Source organism: Convolutriloba macropyga, unplaced genomic scaffold, assembly GCF_964194025.1.
Source record: "Convolutriloba macropyga unplaced genomic scaffold, txConMacr16.3 SCAFFOLD_1396, whole genome shotgun sequence".
Taxonomy (NCBI): domain Eukaryota; kingdom Metazoa; phylum Xenacoelomorpha; order Acoela; family Convolutidae; genus Convolutriloba; species Convolutriloba macropyga.
Window position 1 is genome coordinate 10,350 of NW_027453064.1, and position 16,081 is coordinate 26,430.

At 34.3% G+C, this 16,081-nt stretch overlaps 1 protein-coding gene across 1 annotated transcript in view; it reads right to left on the bottom strand.

Moving 5' to 3' along the window:
- Positions 1-3,432: 3,432 nt before the first annotated feature.
- The window catches only part of LOC142358018 (potassium channel subfamily K member 1-like), a 31,189-nt gene continuing 18,540 nt past the window's right edge, over positions 3,433-16,081 (bottom strand). Inside the window, exons 4-6 of the mRNA XM_075409491.1 lie at positions 10,549-10,720; positions 6,139-6,274; positions 3,433-3,741 (exon numbers count right to left, since the gene is read on the bottom strand). Of these exons, the coding sequence (XP_075265606.1) occupies positions 3,586-3,741; positions 6,139-6,274; positions 10,549-10,720 (464 nt within the window). The 3' untranslated portion in view covers positions 3,433-3,585. The remainder of the gene's footprint in view (positions 3,742-6,138; positions 6,275-10,548; positions 10,721-16,081) is intronic.

The following is a 16,081-nucleotide window of genomic DNA, read 5'->3' on the forward strand; positions in this document are numbered from 1 at the left end:
TATGTAGTAACGTACTAGCAAACTCTATAGGAGTTTCCCTGGTCACTGAATAAAAATTTCAAAAATTTAAAGAAAAAAATTGCAACTTTATCAAAAAATTGATAAAAGATATTAAAATGTTGAATGCCATTCCATGGCCAAAAAATATTTTCAGTAAACTGTTAGCAAACCCTAGATGAGGCTTCTCGCCCCCCTGGGGCTGGAAAACTTGATTAATGACAATAAATGTCAGAAAATTTGAAAAAAAAAACAAGTTTGATTTAAAAAAATTGGTAAAATTCATGAAGTTAAAATGCTTAAAACCACTTCCTTACCAATAGAAATTATGCAATAACCTATTATTAAACCCCAGAGGAGCTTTTTTGACATCAAAGTCTGAAACAACTCAAAAAATGACAAAAATTTTCAAACAGTTAAAAAAAATTAGTATAAATTACCGTGTTTATGTTTGGAGTAGCAATAGATATAGCGCTTAAAGGCCGTAAAAAGCAATTACGTCTTGCAAAGGACCTTTATCAACTTTAATAAACCTCAATTTCAGACTGGTCCAACAAAATATTCAAAAAATGACAAAAAAGTGCTAAAAATTTTATTATTTTATGCTCAAAAACTCCCAAAAATCATCTTTTAACCTTGAATTACGGCCTTCCCAGTAGCTTCACCACTCTGAGTACTTGAGGGACTACTAAACGCGGGCCTCTAATGAAACTTGATGCCCGCTGAGGTTTACCTGTTTATCCCGTTTTGAAGGCTCAAAGTCATGAAAACAGGTGTGAAAACATCCTTCAAAAATAAAAAGACAGAGCACCAATACAATCCAATTCTTGAATTGTAAAAAAAATAGGAGCGCTATAATAGCCGGCTGAGAAGATGAGGGCGGCTATTAAAAAAACTAATATCGAATATGCTAGTTAAGCAGTAACCGGGTAACAAAGTGGATAGTTAACTTTAATCATCCTACTATGACTAATTTTCAAAGTAAAACAATGAACTAAATTTAGCGAAGTCGAGAACAATTCCACAATTACAATTCATGTTTTTTTATGGAGTGCGAACAGCTATAACACAAATACGTATTTTTTTCGGGATAAAAATTTTTATATTACTGTTGATTTCTTATGAAGATAAGCCTGGCTGTTGTTCTGGTAGGTTGATTATGAGTACCAGTGCATTTGAAACTAGAAAAAACCAGGGTTAGGGGCAAATGGACAGAATTTATAACCCAGCAGACATTACCAAACAGAATAAAATTTAGGACAAGAAAAGACACTGCTCTAGGTAACACAGACCAGAAAGACCACAAACAAAAATAAATAACTTTATATAAAAATCAAAAGTTGATTGTTCCGGCGGCGCCCCAAATAATAAATTAACTTCGAACAGTTTGATCATAAAACGAGAACCAAGATCTGAGTTTTAAATGTTAAACAGCGTAAAATAAAATAGCTGATATTACTTTGATGAAAGTCAATTAATACTGTTTCGTATCTTTAATGAAGCGTTAGCCTAAGAGCCACCCTTGTGAGCTAAGATCTGCAGTATCGTATATTTAACAGTTTAATCAGCAAAATTTGTAATGCGATTAGAGTTAAGAGATTTCAGGCAAAAATAAAGATATCTTTATAGGCTGGAAAAAACATAAAAAGAAGGCATACGATAGGTTGCCATAGTGCTGAAAATCTTAGCATGGTCGAGAAGAAAAATATCGAAAGATTTCAAGCTGAGAAATAAAAAATTTTTACGAATGACTGAAAAATTGAGGCAAAAATTGTGACATGCCAGCACGAAACTCAATGGACGTCGAAGCCAGAATTCGGAAATTGAAATGGCAGAATTTTAACACTCTGATTGAAGAACAGAAACCTGGTCCCAGAAAACTTGCTCGCGCTCAGGAGACTTTTCCATTCCAGCATGGAAAACAGGTAAACCTGGTGGATTTTACGATTTCCATGCTTGAAAATGTATTTCCATTATGTCATGTTAGTGCATGGGTTTTACAATAACAAATATAGCAGATTTGGGTCCCAGGCTGATCACCATAAAAGAAACTTACCAACCATAAATCGCCATAAATGGATTTTATGGAAACTTATTAAACATGCAATGATCATAAAAATTTTTGAGTTTGGCTGACTAACAGACCAAAGGGCCCTTTGCAGTTCCAAAACAACGTTTCTGCGCATGAAATTTCAATTTTCTGTACTTTACTTTTATGGTGCCGTAATTACCATAAAACGCTGAAAGTTTTCTGGACCGTCTTATGTTTATAAATTTTCCATTAAAAAATGCGGTAATATAAGAGGCCCAATTTTTTCGTTTTTTTTTCAAATCAATACGAAAGCCCAGTTTTGAATTTATTTTACTTCAAAAAACAAAATTCACTTCTATGGTATCTTACTAAACATAAAACGCCATAAAAACATTTATGGACAGTTTTATGGTTATCAATTTTCCATAAAACGTGCTGCCACAAAAAATAACAATTTTTTTTTCAGTTATTTTTCAAACAATATAAAACATCTTACTAACCATAAAACGGACCCTATATGTAACCTATAAATTATCAGCTTCTCAGTTAAAAAGTAAAACTTAACGGAAACTTACAATAAAACGAGCCATATATGGAAACTTCAGGATCATAGCAAGCTCAAAGAATGAAAACAATTTATGACTTTTATGCGCCATATATGGTCCATTTTATGGTAAATAAGGTACCATATATGGTCCGTTTTGTGGCAAGTAAAGGACTCTCGTTTTTGATGAATTAGAGTGCCTTGTTCACACCTTTTTCTGCAGATTTTCTTGTTTTCAACGTTGACCGAGTACAGAGAACTCAGAAAATCTGTGAACAGATACTGTTTTTTAATACGCGAGATACAAAGCATTTCTAAATTGTTCAATATTAGTTTCAAATGGTTATACAGAGATGTCCTTTTTAAGGTAAAAGATAACATTCAATATTTTCAATACAGACTTTTAAGAAGGTTTTGTATCTCATATGTTTACATTTCTTTGCCCTGATAACTTGACTCCTTCAAGAGCTAATAAGATGAAAAATTGGTGTACTTTTTCTATCCCGGTAACGTCGAAGTTTCCACATGCTCTCACAAATAGGAGCACAATTTCGAGTCAACTGAGCTCCCTTCTGTGTATTTCGGCTCTATGCCTTGAATCAGAACTGTTACAGCCTGCACAAACCTGCACCAAAGACTAGTGGACTTTGACATTTAGGTTAATGTGAAATTAATAGTTAAGCATTTCTCACTGATTCAGTTTTCCAAGGATAAATTTCTTCTTTACGCAATTGTTGTCAAGCACGCGACTTCGACCAACTAAACGTTCAGGAGCAATTATCAATTTGAGTCTTTACTATCTCTTCACTCTTGAGTGTAAGCAGAACACAATCTGTTCAAATTTTTATAAGAATTCGTATTTTTGTTAGAATATAAATTAAATAAACAATCCACGAAAGAGCAGAAGATAACAGTGTCCAAATGATAGAACCAAAACAGGTACAAAATGAGGTTTATTTCGGTTTATGAATTTTTTATTTAATAACTTAAGACAATTTCTAAAATCCTCTAATTATAAGTACTGAGTCAGAATGATTGTCCCCGTTTTAGGAACTGTATCCTTTGTGACAGCGTCTCCATTAGCTTCAGTGTGCAGCTCAGTCTGATTAGATTTAACTGTTGTTTCGGTTGCTCCAACTTGTCTGCCTATCTTTTTCGTACAAGGCAGCTAAAAATAGCAAATGTAGATTATCTTGAGTCTAGTGAACACTTTGAAAACTAGGTTTATATAGAGTTCAACACGAGCAATTGTTTTCTAGCGAAAAAAAAACAGTTGTTCAAGGAAAAATTTCAAGCAATTGACTTTTGATCCAAAATTAAACATAACCGACTAAACGTCGGAAGAATTGCTCTCGAACGACTAGTGGGAGCTCTAATCAATTGCAGCCTGCTTCAAAGGGGGGTGCAGCCGGAATGGGACTAAGAAGTTCAATAGTGGGCTTCAAATAACCACATTAGAGGTTAATATATAACACTATTTAAAGTGAAAAACTATTCAAGATTTAAAGTGAAAAATGGCAGCCGTTTCGACGCACTTTTCATTTGACTTTGAGTATTAAATTGCCGCCAATTGAGTTCAGCTGCTTGAAATTGTGATTGAGAAGGAATTTTAGACCACGCAAAACGTCAAGGGCGTAAAAGTCATTCGAAAAATCAAAGCGGTGAAGCGAAAATTTTGCATAAAAGAGACACGTTTACAATAATTGCTTCTCTACGAGAGCAATCAATAATTCCGGGATTGCCACAAATGTCCTGCAATTTTTGCAGACAAAAGAGAAACTTCAAACATAACCGACTAATGTCGTACGAATTGCTTTGGTATTTGATAGCTTTTGCTTAGCTGTCGGTGTATTGGGCAAAAATGTGGGGCGGGGAGCTTTCGGGCAGGTGGATGGGATTCTACAAACACACCAAAATTTCCCTTCTCAGCTTCACATTTCGGTGGGCCAGTGCCGGAGGGATTTGCAGGGGTCCAAAAATAAGAACCCACCTTAACACCGATTTTTTTGTTTCCTTAAGTTTCAGTAAAACGCATAGTGACTACTAAGGCTCTGCGAGAATTACTGCGCGACTTAATGCCCTCATGATTTACCAATTTCCCCTTTCGCACGACGAAAAATCACGTTTGTGGTCAGATGAAAAATTCGTACTAAAAACATTGCATCGAAAAGCTTAGCAGTATAAATATACTGAGAGGCAAAAGTAAGTTAGCACCCCTATATCACGAAGTAAATATTCAATTTTTGAGGCAATATTACTCCAACTTAAAATCAAATTTCAAAAACAATTTTGCACTATTGATCCCCTACATTAGTCCTGTCGTCTACCTGACATTCAGATGAAACGCACCGTTCAATTACCAAAAATCGTAATGTAACGTTTGTGAACTCCATCCAAGTTTCACAGTTAACATAGCCGGCAGAATGCCGGAATAGCTGCGAAAAAGACTCGCGTGCTGTAAAATACAGATGGAAAAAGATACAGAAATGAGCTGATAGAAGTTATCGCCGCCGCCTATAAAACTTACAAGTTTAATTCAAAGGAGGTTGTTTTTGGGTGCAAAAAATTTTTCACTGCAGCGGCTCGAACGGCCGATCTCCTGATTAACAACCAGTCGCCTTAACCACTCCGCTGTCGGACCATACAATCTTTTTTCTTACAATCAACTTTGTTTTTAGCAAGACAACTTCTGAATAACCGCAATTTAGGTCACGCAGTGACGAGACAGAATATTCTAGAACAAATGTAAAACGAAAATGGAGCGTCAGACGACGAAACAAAAAAACCAAGAGCACCGCAATATAGCTACGCCCAGCTTACAGCTTCGCAGCTATAAAAAGAAAGTGGAGGAAAGATGTCCTATTTTTTTAAGGTTTGTTCAGCTGTGTCCAAGTCTGAACTTGTTTTATACATTAGAGAGAAAAACGGTGTGAATAAATTGTGCTCTTGTGACAATTTTCTGTTTACTGTGAAACTCGGATGGTGTTCATTAACTTTACACTGCAATTTCTGGTAAGTGAACGTTGTTGCGTTTTATCAGAATTTCATAGTTAGACGAGAAGACTAGTGTAGGGAATCAATGGTGTAAAAAATGTTTTTAAAATTTGATTTTAAGTTGGAGTAATATTGCCTCAAAAAATGAATAATCACCTCGTGAAAATAGGGGGTGCTAATTTACCTTTGTCGTTCAGTATATAATGGCGACATGCTTCGTTTGGAATCAATTAACGAAGTTTTTTATAGCAATCATACTTAATTTTGTTTTATTTACAAACAATTTTCGTCTAAAGGGCTACAAAAATCTTCTTCGGATTACTTTCTTAAATCAAGTCTATCTTATTTAAACAAAGGCCTATTTTTACAAACACAGTTGTTAATTTAATGCTTCCGGGATCATTTCGACTCCTACACTTCAATCCTTGTGATTGAGAGGTTCGGGAAATTGTGCAAATTCTCATTATAAAGCTTATTTTCGACTTCAACATAACTTGTATTTCAGTAACCAATACAAATACAACACGTGAATTCATGTGGCGATCACAAAACGACACGATTGGTTACTTACAACGTTGTTGAATTTGTTGGAAAGTATTGCGATTGCATCTTGCAGAGACCTGATGACATTTCCGAACAATGACAGTCCAATTAGCATGTAAATCCACAGACCGAAGCTGAACAGAACTCTGAATTCACTCTCCTTCCTAAATAAAATTTAATCACAATTTAAAAAAATGTAGCTGAAATCTAATTCTGTTCTAATTCAAATTCACGAGATGTTGGATTGATCATCAAGTTTTGCGAACAATTTTTGATTTTAATAAAAACTTATTTCAAATATTTGACTATGAGGAAAAAAAGAAAAATTTGTCTGTGAAATCTTTCACATCAGAGCAAATTCATAAATCTTCGTTTTTGGGTTTCAGTGGTTCTAAATGGTAGCTCAAAGCAGAAGTATCCCGAAACTCAAATGATAACAGTAGAATTGCAACTTATCAGTAGTGCAAATTTTAATTGTCCATTAACGTTACTACGCGGATACACGATCTTCGTAAATTACTCTATAAATTAATCTCATTATTAACGTTTGATACAGCCCCCAACCCGGAAAAACAGTATAGCCAGTCAGTAAAACATCGGATTGAAACCCATACATACCATAAAATGCGGTATAAAGCAAGAATTATACTCACGTTTGACTGTCACTATGAAACGAAAATAGTCTCCCTTTGAAAAAAGATTTAAAGCGAAGTACTGTTGAAGAACATCAAAATTTTCTTTTATCGCTAGCGATAAAGAAGAAAATGACCGTTTTGGAAACAGAATTACGTGACTGTCAAATATTCAAATATGTTAGTATATAATGCCCCCGCTGTCCCCTCTTACGACCCACTCTATTGATGCATGAATTAATTCTCAAATAAACATAGCCGGCAGATTGCCGGAATAGCTGCGAAAGAATAGACCTGCGTGCCATATAATAGAGATAGAAACAGATACAGATCTAAATTGAAAAAAATCGATGCCGCTCAAAAAACTAAGTAAAAAACATTCAGCGATAAATTAATAAAGCTTGTTAAAATTCATTCCGCAGAAGCCTCTTATTAGGGACCTTTACTACACAAATGAGTTCCTTTGACCTTAAGCCAATTGAAACTAAACTTAAGTTTTAAAGTGCAAAAGTCATTTTATTGAGTGAGGTAAGTCACGTATGATCAAAATCTAATCACGCAAATAACCTAAAATCTTTTGCTAAAGTGAGTAAGAAATGATGTCACGCTCGCAAATGCCGTTAGCACCGCAATATAGCTTCGCTCAGCTTACAGCTTCGCAGCTATAAAAATGATAGGCGAAACCCACGTAAGCTAAAGATTAAAAAAATTCTACGTGCGAAAACGAAACAACGCTCATTCCATTGCACTTTATGAAACAATATTTAACCCAAAACTAGGTCTCTTCTCCTATCGTGGTTATGAAGGGAGTTTCAGAGAGACTTAATTGTTAATTTTGTGCTGTAGATTTTTGCAGCTCTAAGTTTGTCCGATAATCCATTGCAATGCTTCCCGTTGCGTCTTGCTCTACTAACCAACATTTATTTCTTATTAAGGAGTATTTGTACGCATGGTTAAAAGTTTTACAGCATCCATGACTCTCTTGCTTTGAAAAAAATTTCAAAAAACGCCCAATTTTCAACTCTTTTTACTCTTCACTCTGTTCCGAGTCATCTCACAATTTTCAAAACCGTGCTCAAAAGAAAAGATCCAAATATATTAGCTATTAAAACTGTCGGCTTTAACCCAAAAGATCGAAGTTTTGACAAAAATTTTGAAAATCCAAGAAGTCAGTGACGTCCGATTCCGAATTCGATGTCAGTTTTCGAGTTTCTACTAAAATAAAGCTGCCAAATCGCCAGAAAAGAACATGAACGACAAGTCTTTTTGCACAATAATAAGCATAAACATAGCCGGCAGATTGCCACAAAATAGCCGCGATAGACGCTTGTGGCCTTCGATGGAATTGGAACAAATAACGAAATAAGATAGACAGATTGACCACCAGTCCTTTCATAGACCATTAGACTTTTTGGGTTAGATATGGACTGTCATTCTCACGAGACACATACGCTCTATAAGGAAAAAGCCCTATTAGAGCTTTTTCAAAATTAATGACATCAAGAAATGACGTCACGCACACAAATTTTAACTGCAAAGCATTAGAAGTCACTGAAATTGCAAATGTCGATGGTAGAATCATCGATGGAGAAGACGAATTAAAAAAACATAGCAGTACAAGCCCTGAAACACAATCCAAAGAACTGAATGAATAACTTGGAACTAATTTTCCTGGACAGAAGATCAGTAAAACAGCGCAAGCCCAAACAAAAAAATCTCAAAAGTGAGAAACACAAATGAGAAAAATTAATTTGATCCAAATAAATATACCCACTATTCCAAGCAGAAGCCTTGAAAGAGATTTATTGGCAAATAAAAATAGCAAAAATTGAGAAATATGATATATAATTAAATATTGAATATCGGAAAATTTTAAAAAGTTTCTTAATTTCTCAATATTAATAAGTTCAAACCAATTGACTTCTCTGTAATCTGTCCAGTAACCTATCTCCAAGGCCTAAAAGTTTCATTGGCCCGTATCAATTGCAAATTTCAATGAAAGTTTTGATATGTTTCTTCAGAAACATGATTGTCTCCCAGCGCTATCCAATAGCTCAATTCCAAGCCTTAAAAGTTGCATTTGCTCATAAAGATCGATAGACTAGAATCATGAGAAAATATTGCAGAAAAAAACATCCATTTTTATCAAAAAATTGCAAAAATTCGTGATATTAAAAAACTGAATACCATTTCATTGTCCATAGCAGATATGCAGTAACATACTTGCAAACCGTAGAGGAGGTTACCAGACCACTGAGACAAGAAAAGTGAACAAAAGACAATTATTTTCAAAAATTTTGAAAAAAATTGCAAATTTTATCAAAAAATACTGAAGTTTGTGATTTCAAAAAATTGAAAACAACTTCATTGCCACTAAAAACTATGCAGAAACCTATTATCAAACCCTAGAGGAGGTTTTCTGGCCCCTGACGCTGAAAGAACTCAAAAAATAACAATTTTAAAAAACTTCAAAAAAAAAACTTTTTTCAAAAATTTGCTAAAATTCGTGACATTAAAATGCTAAACCCGTTCCATTGCCATTAGAAATTATGCAGCAACTTATTTTCAAACCTCCGAGGTTTTATGGCGCCCGAGGAGTGAAGAACTCAAAAAGTGACAAAATTATCAAAAAAACTGAAAAAAATTGCGAAAATTATCTTATTATAAAGTAAATATTTTTCGTGAATATGTTTGCATTAACAAAACATAAAATGGCCATAGCAAGTAATGATATCATGAAAATGATATCTTGCAAATGATAGCAAGTAATGATATCTTAGGGCTTCAAATGAAACTTAATACCTACTGGGCTTTACCTGTTTATCCCGTTTTGAAAGATCAAATTCATGAAAATTGCGTGAAAACATCTTACAAAAAACTCACTGTGAGCAAGGTCCGGGCATGCACTTGATAGCAGATAATGCTTAATAGGAATTGAGAATGAGGTGCAGCACTAACAGTGAGATTTGATGAGAGTAAGTTCTAACATGGAGAGGAAGACCAAGCCTTATATCAACACAAAGAGCCCAAATAAACTCACTTGTAGAAGTAACGGGCGAAGTTATTCATTTGAGAGATTTAAGCCGACTTAGGCGTTGAGATTCAAAAATCCAAAATTGAAAATTTAGTCGATAATTAAGCGGGCATAGCAATAAAGCAGTGGAATGATCAAGGAAAAACAAACAAATTTTTGTACAGCACTTCTAGGTGCCACCCAATTCGAAAGGAGGGGTGCAGGAAGTTAGTCACTTCCGATTTCCTATTCCAAATTCGAGTTTGCTGTTACAGTTAAACTATGATTGCGGGAATATTTTTCTATATATGACAAATGTTCCCTAACAAATCCTGCCGCCACTTCAATTGTTTACAATAAGCAACACTCGCTTACTATTAACATTTTCCTGTGATTGACTCTGCAAATAAATGTATGAAATCATTTAGTTAGGGAAAGATATATATTTCTGTGTTTAGAGCATAAAAGCCGAATTTATTATACTAATGAAAAAAAACTTCAATTGTTGATTGACACGTCTTTTAAATAGTCAGAACTTTGTCAGCAAACAAAAATCTGAAGAAAATTCAATGAAAAAAAATTATTTCATGAAAATGATTTTGAGCTATTATTCACTGCTGGGATACTAGTTGTCTTAGATTTCAGCAGTTTATTGTCAAGGAGAGAAACATTCCAGTGCAATTTTAGAGATAGAAAACTCGAACTCATATTGGATTTATACGAAACAACTACAATGAGCCTAGCTATCGTTCCACGACAATCTTAAGTAAACCAAAAGCTAGTTTAAACTCACCGCGCAGGATCCGTTGGATTGATATCCCCATAGCCAATTGTTGACAAGCTCACGAATATGAAGTAAAAGGAGGAAACGGCCGACAAGTCCTGCCCAATAATGAAGACAGGTAACGGCAGCACAAAAAGCAACAGGAACGCCACTATAGTCACAATCAGATAGTAAATTGCAACTGAAATGCAAACATACATTCCTCATTACGCAGCTCAGCAAAAATTGCCAAACTTATTTTTAATGTCTGCTAGTACTCGTTCAAAAGCTTAGTTCGAACTTCAAAGATTACCGAATTTTTCAAAAAACAAAAAATTTCATGATTGTTTTTTTGGTGCGAAAACATGTACAGTCAGAAAAGATAACCAGATGGTTCAATAACTACATGTTCTCCAAAATATTGATTTTATTTAAGTTAAAAAAACCTAAATATAATATAATAATCAATTTGCAGTATAACTAAAAGTAAGACACGAAACATCCTATCTGCCGATTCAAGGATATCTTCCCATGCTAACCAATAGTTTATCGTATTTCGTCTCTAATTAAATTATGCGTGAAATTTTGGCCACTAAAAGCTCCACTTATTGAATCAATGGCACCTTTCGTACAACTTCTTGCTGATATTCATTTGACTGCTTATAGAACAGTCGCTCTTTCTTTCTCTCTTACTTTCGAACAATATCCTCACTGACCTTAAAGAGTCTGACTTCTCCTCTTTGACCTTAAAGAATTTTGTTAAAAACAATCGATTCTGAGCATTATTCATGCATTTCTAAACACATAAGAGCTCTCAAATCACACAGTAAAGCAATATTATTGTTTAATAAACAAAAATGATCGATGATAAACAGTATTCCTCTCTGAACAAACAAGACATTTACCAGCTCTATGTTAAAACTTAGAAAAAATTGGAAGAAAAAGAGAAATTTATAGAGAATACAATTACAAAATTTACCAAGATGATGGAGTCTGGTTTGTATATGGCTAATCCCCAACTGGTAGGGGTGAGAGGGCTCAGGGTGGGGTTCCAATTGCAAAAGAATATAAAACAGTAGGCACCATGACGGAGGCGACCGAATTGGTTCGCGATTTCCCAAAAAAAGAACTGTCACCGGAATGCGAAAACCTTGTTATTGGCAGTAGTATAATAGGCAAGCTTGAGATCGACAAATCTATTCCAATCGACTGCGCAATTCATGCTTATCGTGGGTCCACTACCAACGAGAAAAGTAAAGTTTTGAACAAATACGACCCAAAAAAAATCCGAACATTAGTAATTCAAGACGGAACAAACAACGTGCTGAAACATAATAGTCAATCTGCCAACGAAAATTTCCTTGAACACAAAAAACTAATTGACTTATGCATTGAAAAATTCAATCCAAATGTTTGCGTTGTTTGCGGAATACCACCATTGAAAAACGTTGAGCAGTATCGGGATAAAAATGAAAAAATTGATGAAATCAATAATCTTATTACATCTTACTATTCCGATAAACCATCTTTCAAGATATCATATCTTAATGCTAATATTAAAAGTGTAAATAGTGCAGTAAACAAGGATAATAATAACGGTAATGATTCCATTGGATATAATTTCTTATATTTTGATAATGTGCATTTAAACTACCAGCATGGTGTGCCTCTTCTCAAAAACTGGCTGCTTTCTCATCTTCTTTTGACATCTAATGGTAGCATCTGTCACTAAGGACTATCAAAACAAAAGCTTAATTAATAAAAATTCCTCAAAACGCCTACAGTTCTAACTATCGAAATAAACCATACAACTACCCCCAAACAAACAGAAATAATTTATCGACTTATAACAATAGTTATCAGCCTGTGAATCAAGGATAATCCGCACTAAACTATAAAGGTGCTTCTTATTATTATGCCCAATCCTAACAAAGACCACCATTCCAATAAAACAATAATTTGTAATACTGATGATTCAGAGAACTGTTGTTGCACTTGTTTGAAATAAATGACATTGAACATCTTTTCGTCAACCCAACAATCAAAACGTTTTTATTTAGTTTTGCCACTGTTGGCCTCAAGAATTCCCGCGTCAACAGTGGCAATTACATTACACAGCAAAACAAAAACTTTCGACGAAGGCTTTGGAAAAGCTTTTAAATACCTTCCACAAACAGGGTTTTATTTGTAGGATGTAAAATTATTACTATATTTCTTTTTCTGATTAGCTTAACGCTACTCCTAAGTGCTGGTGATAATATAGAAACAAACCCAGGACCTGTTTTAGCATACAATGAGTCTATCAAAATGACTCTAAAAGAGAGTCGGAAATAAAAATTTATCATCTAAATGTACAAAGCATCCTTAGCAAGAAAGAACAACTACGCACGCTAGTGCACGATCTTGGTCCTAACTGCATTTTTTGTTTCACAGAAACATGGCTTTGTGAGTTTGATGATATAAACGTTTTCAATCCTGAAGAAAGATACGGTTCTTTCAGATCTGACCGTATTTCGCCTGCCGGAATGAAAACGAAAAAAGGTGGTGGAGTTATGATGCTTGTTCCAAAGGTTTTTTCTCCAAAAATTCGTAATGATTTGAATCTTTTTACGGGGAATTTTGAGAGTGTATGGGTCTCATTGAAAATACCAACTTGTCCATCCTTACTAGTGAATGTTACTTATAACCCCAATAAACAAAACAGCACTGATTTTTTGGACCAACTTGCAATTAACATTGATAATGCAATTACGAAAAACGAAAAGATAATACTTTTGGGCGACTATAGCATTAACTATTTAGATACCTTGGAAAGATCTAGGCTTGAAACAGTAATACTTCCTTATGATTTACATATAAAGAACCAAACCATTCCTACTCGTTTAAACCGGGCAACAATACCAAAAGCCTTATTGATTACATTATTACTGACTGTTCAACTATAAACGACACTATAATTTGTGATAGCATAGTAAAATGTGACCACTTTGCTACTCTAAGTCTATTAGGGCTTCATGTTGAAACTAAAAAGTTACCAGTCCAGAAAAAAATTTTTGATAAAAAGAACTATAATGCACTTGATTTTAAACACTGCCTAGAACAACAAAACTGGCAAAAAATGTATGTTCAGAACAACTTGGATTCAATGCTACAAGTTTTCACTGAAAATTTTACGACAGCACTTTCGAAAAGCGCTCCACTTAAAAAATGTTTTATCCAAAATGACAAAAGTTTTTTTACATTAACAGACAAATGGTTAACTAGAAGATCAAGACAACCCCCATTCCAATAAAACGATAATTTGTAATACTGATGATTCAGAGAACTGTTGTTGCAATTGTTTAAAATAAATGACATTCAACATCTTCTTTTCGTCAACCCAACAATCAAAATGTTTTTGTTTAGTTTTGCTACTGTTGGCCTCAAGAATTCCCGCGTCAACAGTGGCAATTACATTTCATAGCAAAACAAAAACTTTCGACGAAGGCTTTGGAAAAGCTTTTAAGTACCTTCCACAAACAGGGTTTTTATTTGTAGGATGTAGAATTATTACTATATTTCTTTTTCTGATTAGCTTAACGCTACTCCTAAGGGCTGGTGATATAGAAACAAACCCAGGACCTGTTTAAACATACAATGAGTCTATCAAAATGACTCTAAGAAGAGAGTCGGAAATAAAAATTTATCATCTAAATGTACAAAGCATTCTTAGCAAGAAAGAACAACTACGCACGCTAGTGCACGATCATGGTCCTAACTGCATTTTTTGTTTCACAGAAACATGGCTTTGTGAGTTCGATGACATAAACGTTTTCAATCCTGAAAAAGAAAGATACTGTTGTTTCAGATCTGACCGTATTTCGCCTGCCGGAACGAAAACGAAAAAAGGTGGTGGAGTTATGATGCTTGTTCCAAAGGTTTTTTCTCCAAAATTCGCAATGATTTGAATCTTTTTACGGGGAATTTTGAGAGTGTATGGGTCTCATTGAAAATACCAACTTGTCCATCCTTACTAGTGAATGTTACTTATAACCCCAATAAACAAAACAGCACTGATTTTTTGGACCAACTTGCAATTAACATTGATAATGCAATTACGAAAAACGGAAAGATAATATTTCTGGGCGACTATAACATTAACTATTTAGATACCTTGGAAAGAATCTAGGCTTGAAACAGTAATACTTCCTTATGATTTACATATAAAGAACCAAACCATTCCTACTCGTTTAAACCGGGCAACAATACCAAAAGCCTTATTGATTACATTATTACTGACTGTTCAACTATAAACGACACTATAATTTGTGATAGCATAGTAAAAAGTGACCACTTTGCTACTCTAAGTCTATTAGGGCTTCATGTTGAAACTAAAAAGGTACCAGTCCAGAAAAAATTTTTCGATAAAAAGAACTATAATGCACTTGATTTTAAACACTGCCTAGAACAACAAAACTGGCAAAAAATGTATGTTCAGAACAACTTGGATTCAATGCTACAAGTTTTCACTGAAAATTTTACGACAGCACTTTCGAAAAGCACTCCACTTAAAAAATGTTTTATCCAAAATGACAAAAGTTTTTTTACATTAACAGACAAATGGTTAACTAGAAAATCAAGACAACCCCCATTCCAATAAAACGATAATTTGTAATACTGATGATTCAGAGAACTGTTGTTGCAATTGTTTAAAATAAATGACATTCAACATCTTCTTTTCGTCAACCCAACAATCAAAATGTTTTTATTTAGTTTTGCTACTGTTGGACTCAAGAATTCCCGCGTCAACAGTGGCAATTACATTTCATAGCAAAACAAAAACTTTCGACGAAGGCTTTGGAAAAGCTTTTAAGTACCTTCCACAAACATGGTTTTTATTTGTAGGATGTAAAATTATTACTATATTTCTTTTTCTGATTAGCTTAACGCTACTCCTAAGGGCTGGTGATATAGAAACAAACCCAGGACCTGTTTTAACAAACAATGAGTCTATCAAAATGACTCTAAGAAGAGAGTCGGAAATAAAAATTTATCATCTAAATGTACAAAGCATTCTTAGCAAGAAAGAACAATTACGCACGCTAGTGCACGATCTTGGTCCTAACTGCATTTTTTGTTTCACAGAAACATGGCTTTGTGAGTTTGATGACATAAACGTTTTCAATCCTGAAAAAGAAAGATACTGTTGTTTCAGATCTGACCGTATTTCGCCTGCCGGAACGAAAACGAAAAAAGGTGGTGGAGTTATGATGCTTGTTCCAAAGGTTTTTTCTCCAAAAATTCGCAATGATTTGAATCTTTTTACGGGGAATTTTGAGAGTGTATGGGTCTCATTGACAATACCAACTTGTCCATCCTTACTAGTTAATGTTACTTATAACCCCAATAAACAAAACAGCACTGATTTTTTGGACCAACTTGCAATTAACATTGATAATGCAATTACGAAAAACGAAAAAGATAATACTTCTGGGCGACTATAACATTAACTATTTAGATACCTTGGAAAGATCTAGGCTTGAAACAGTAATACTTCCTTATGATTTACATATAAAGAACCAAA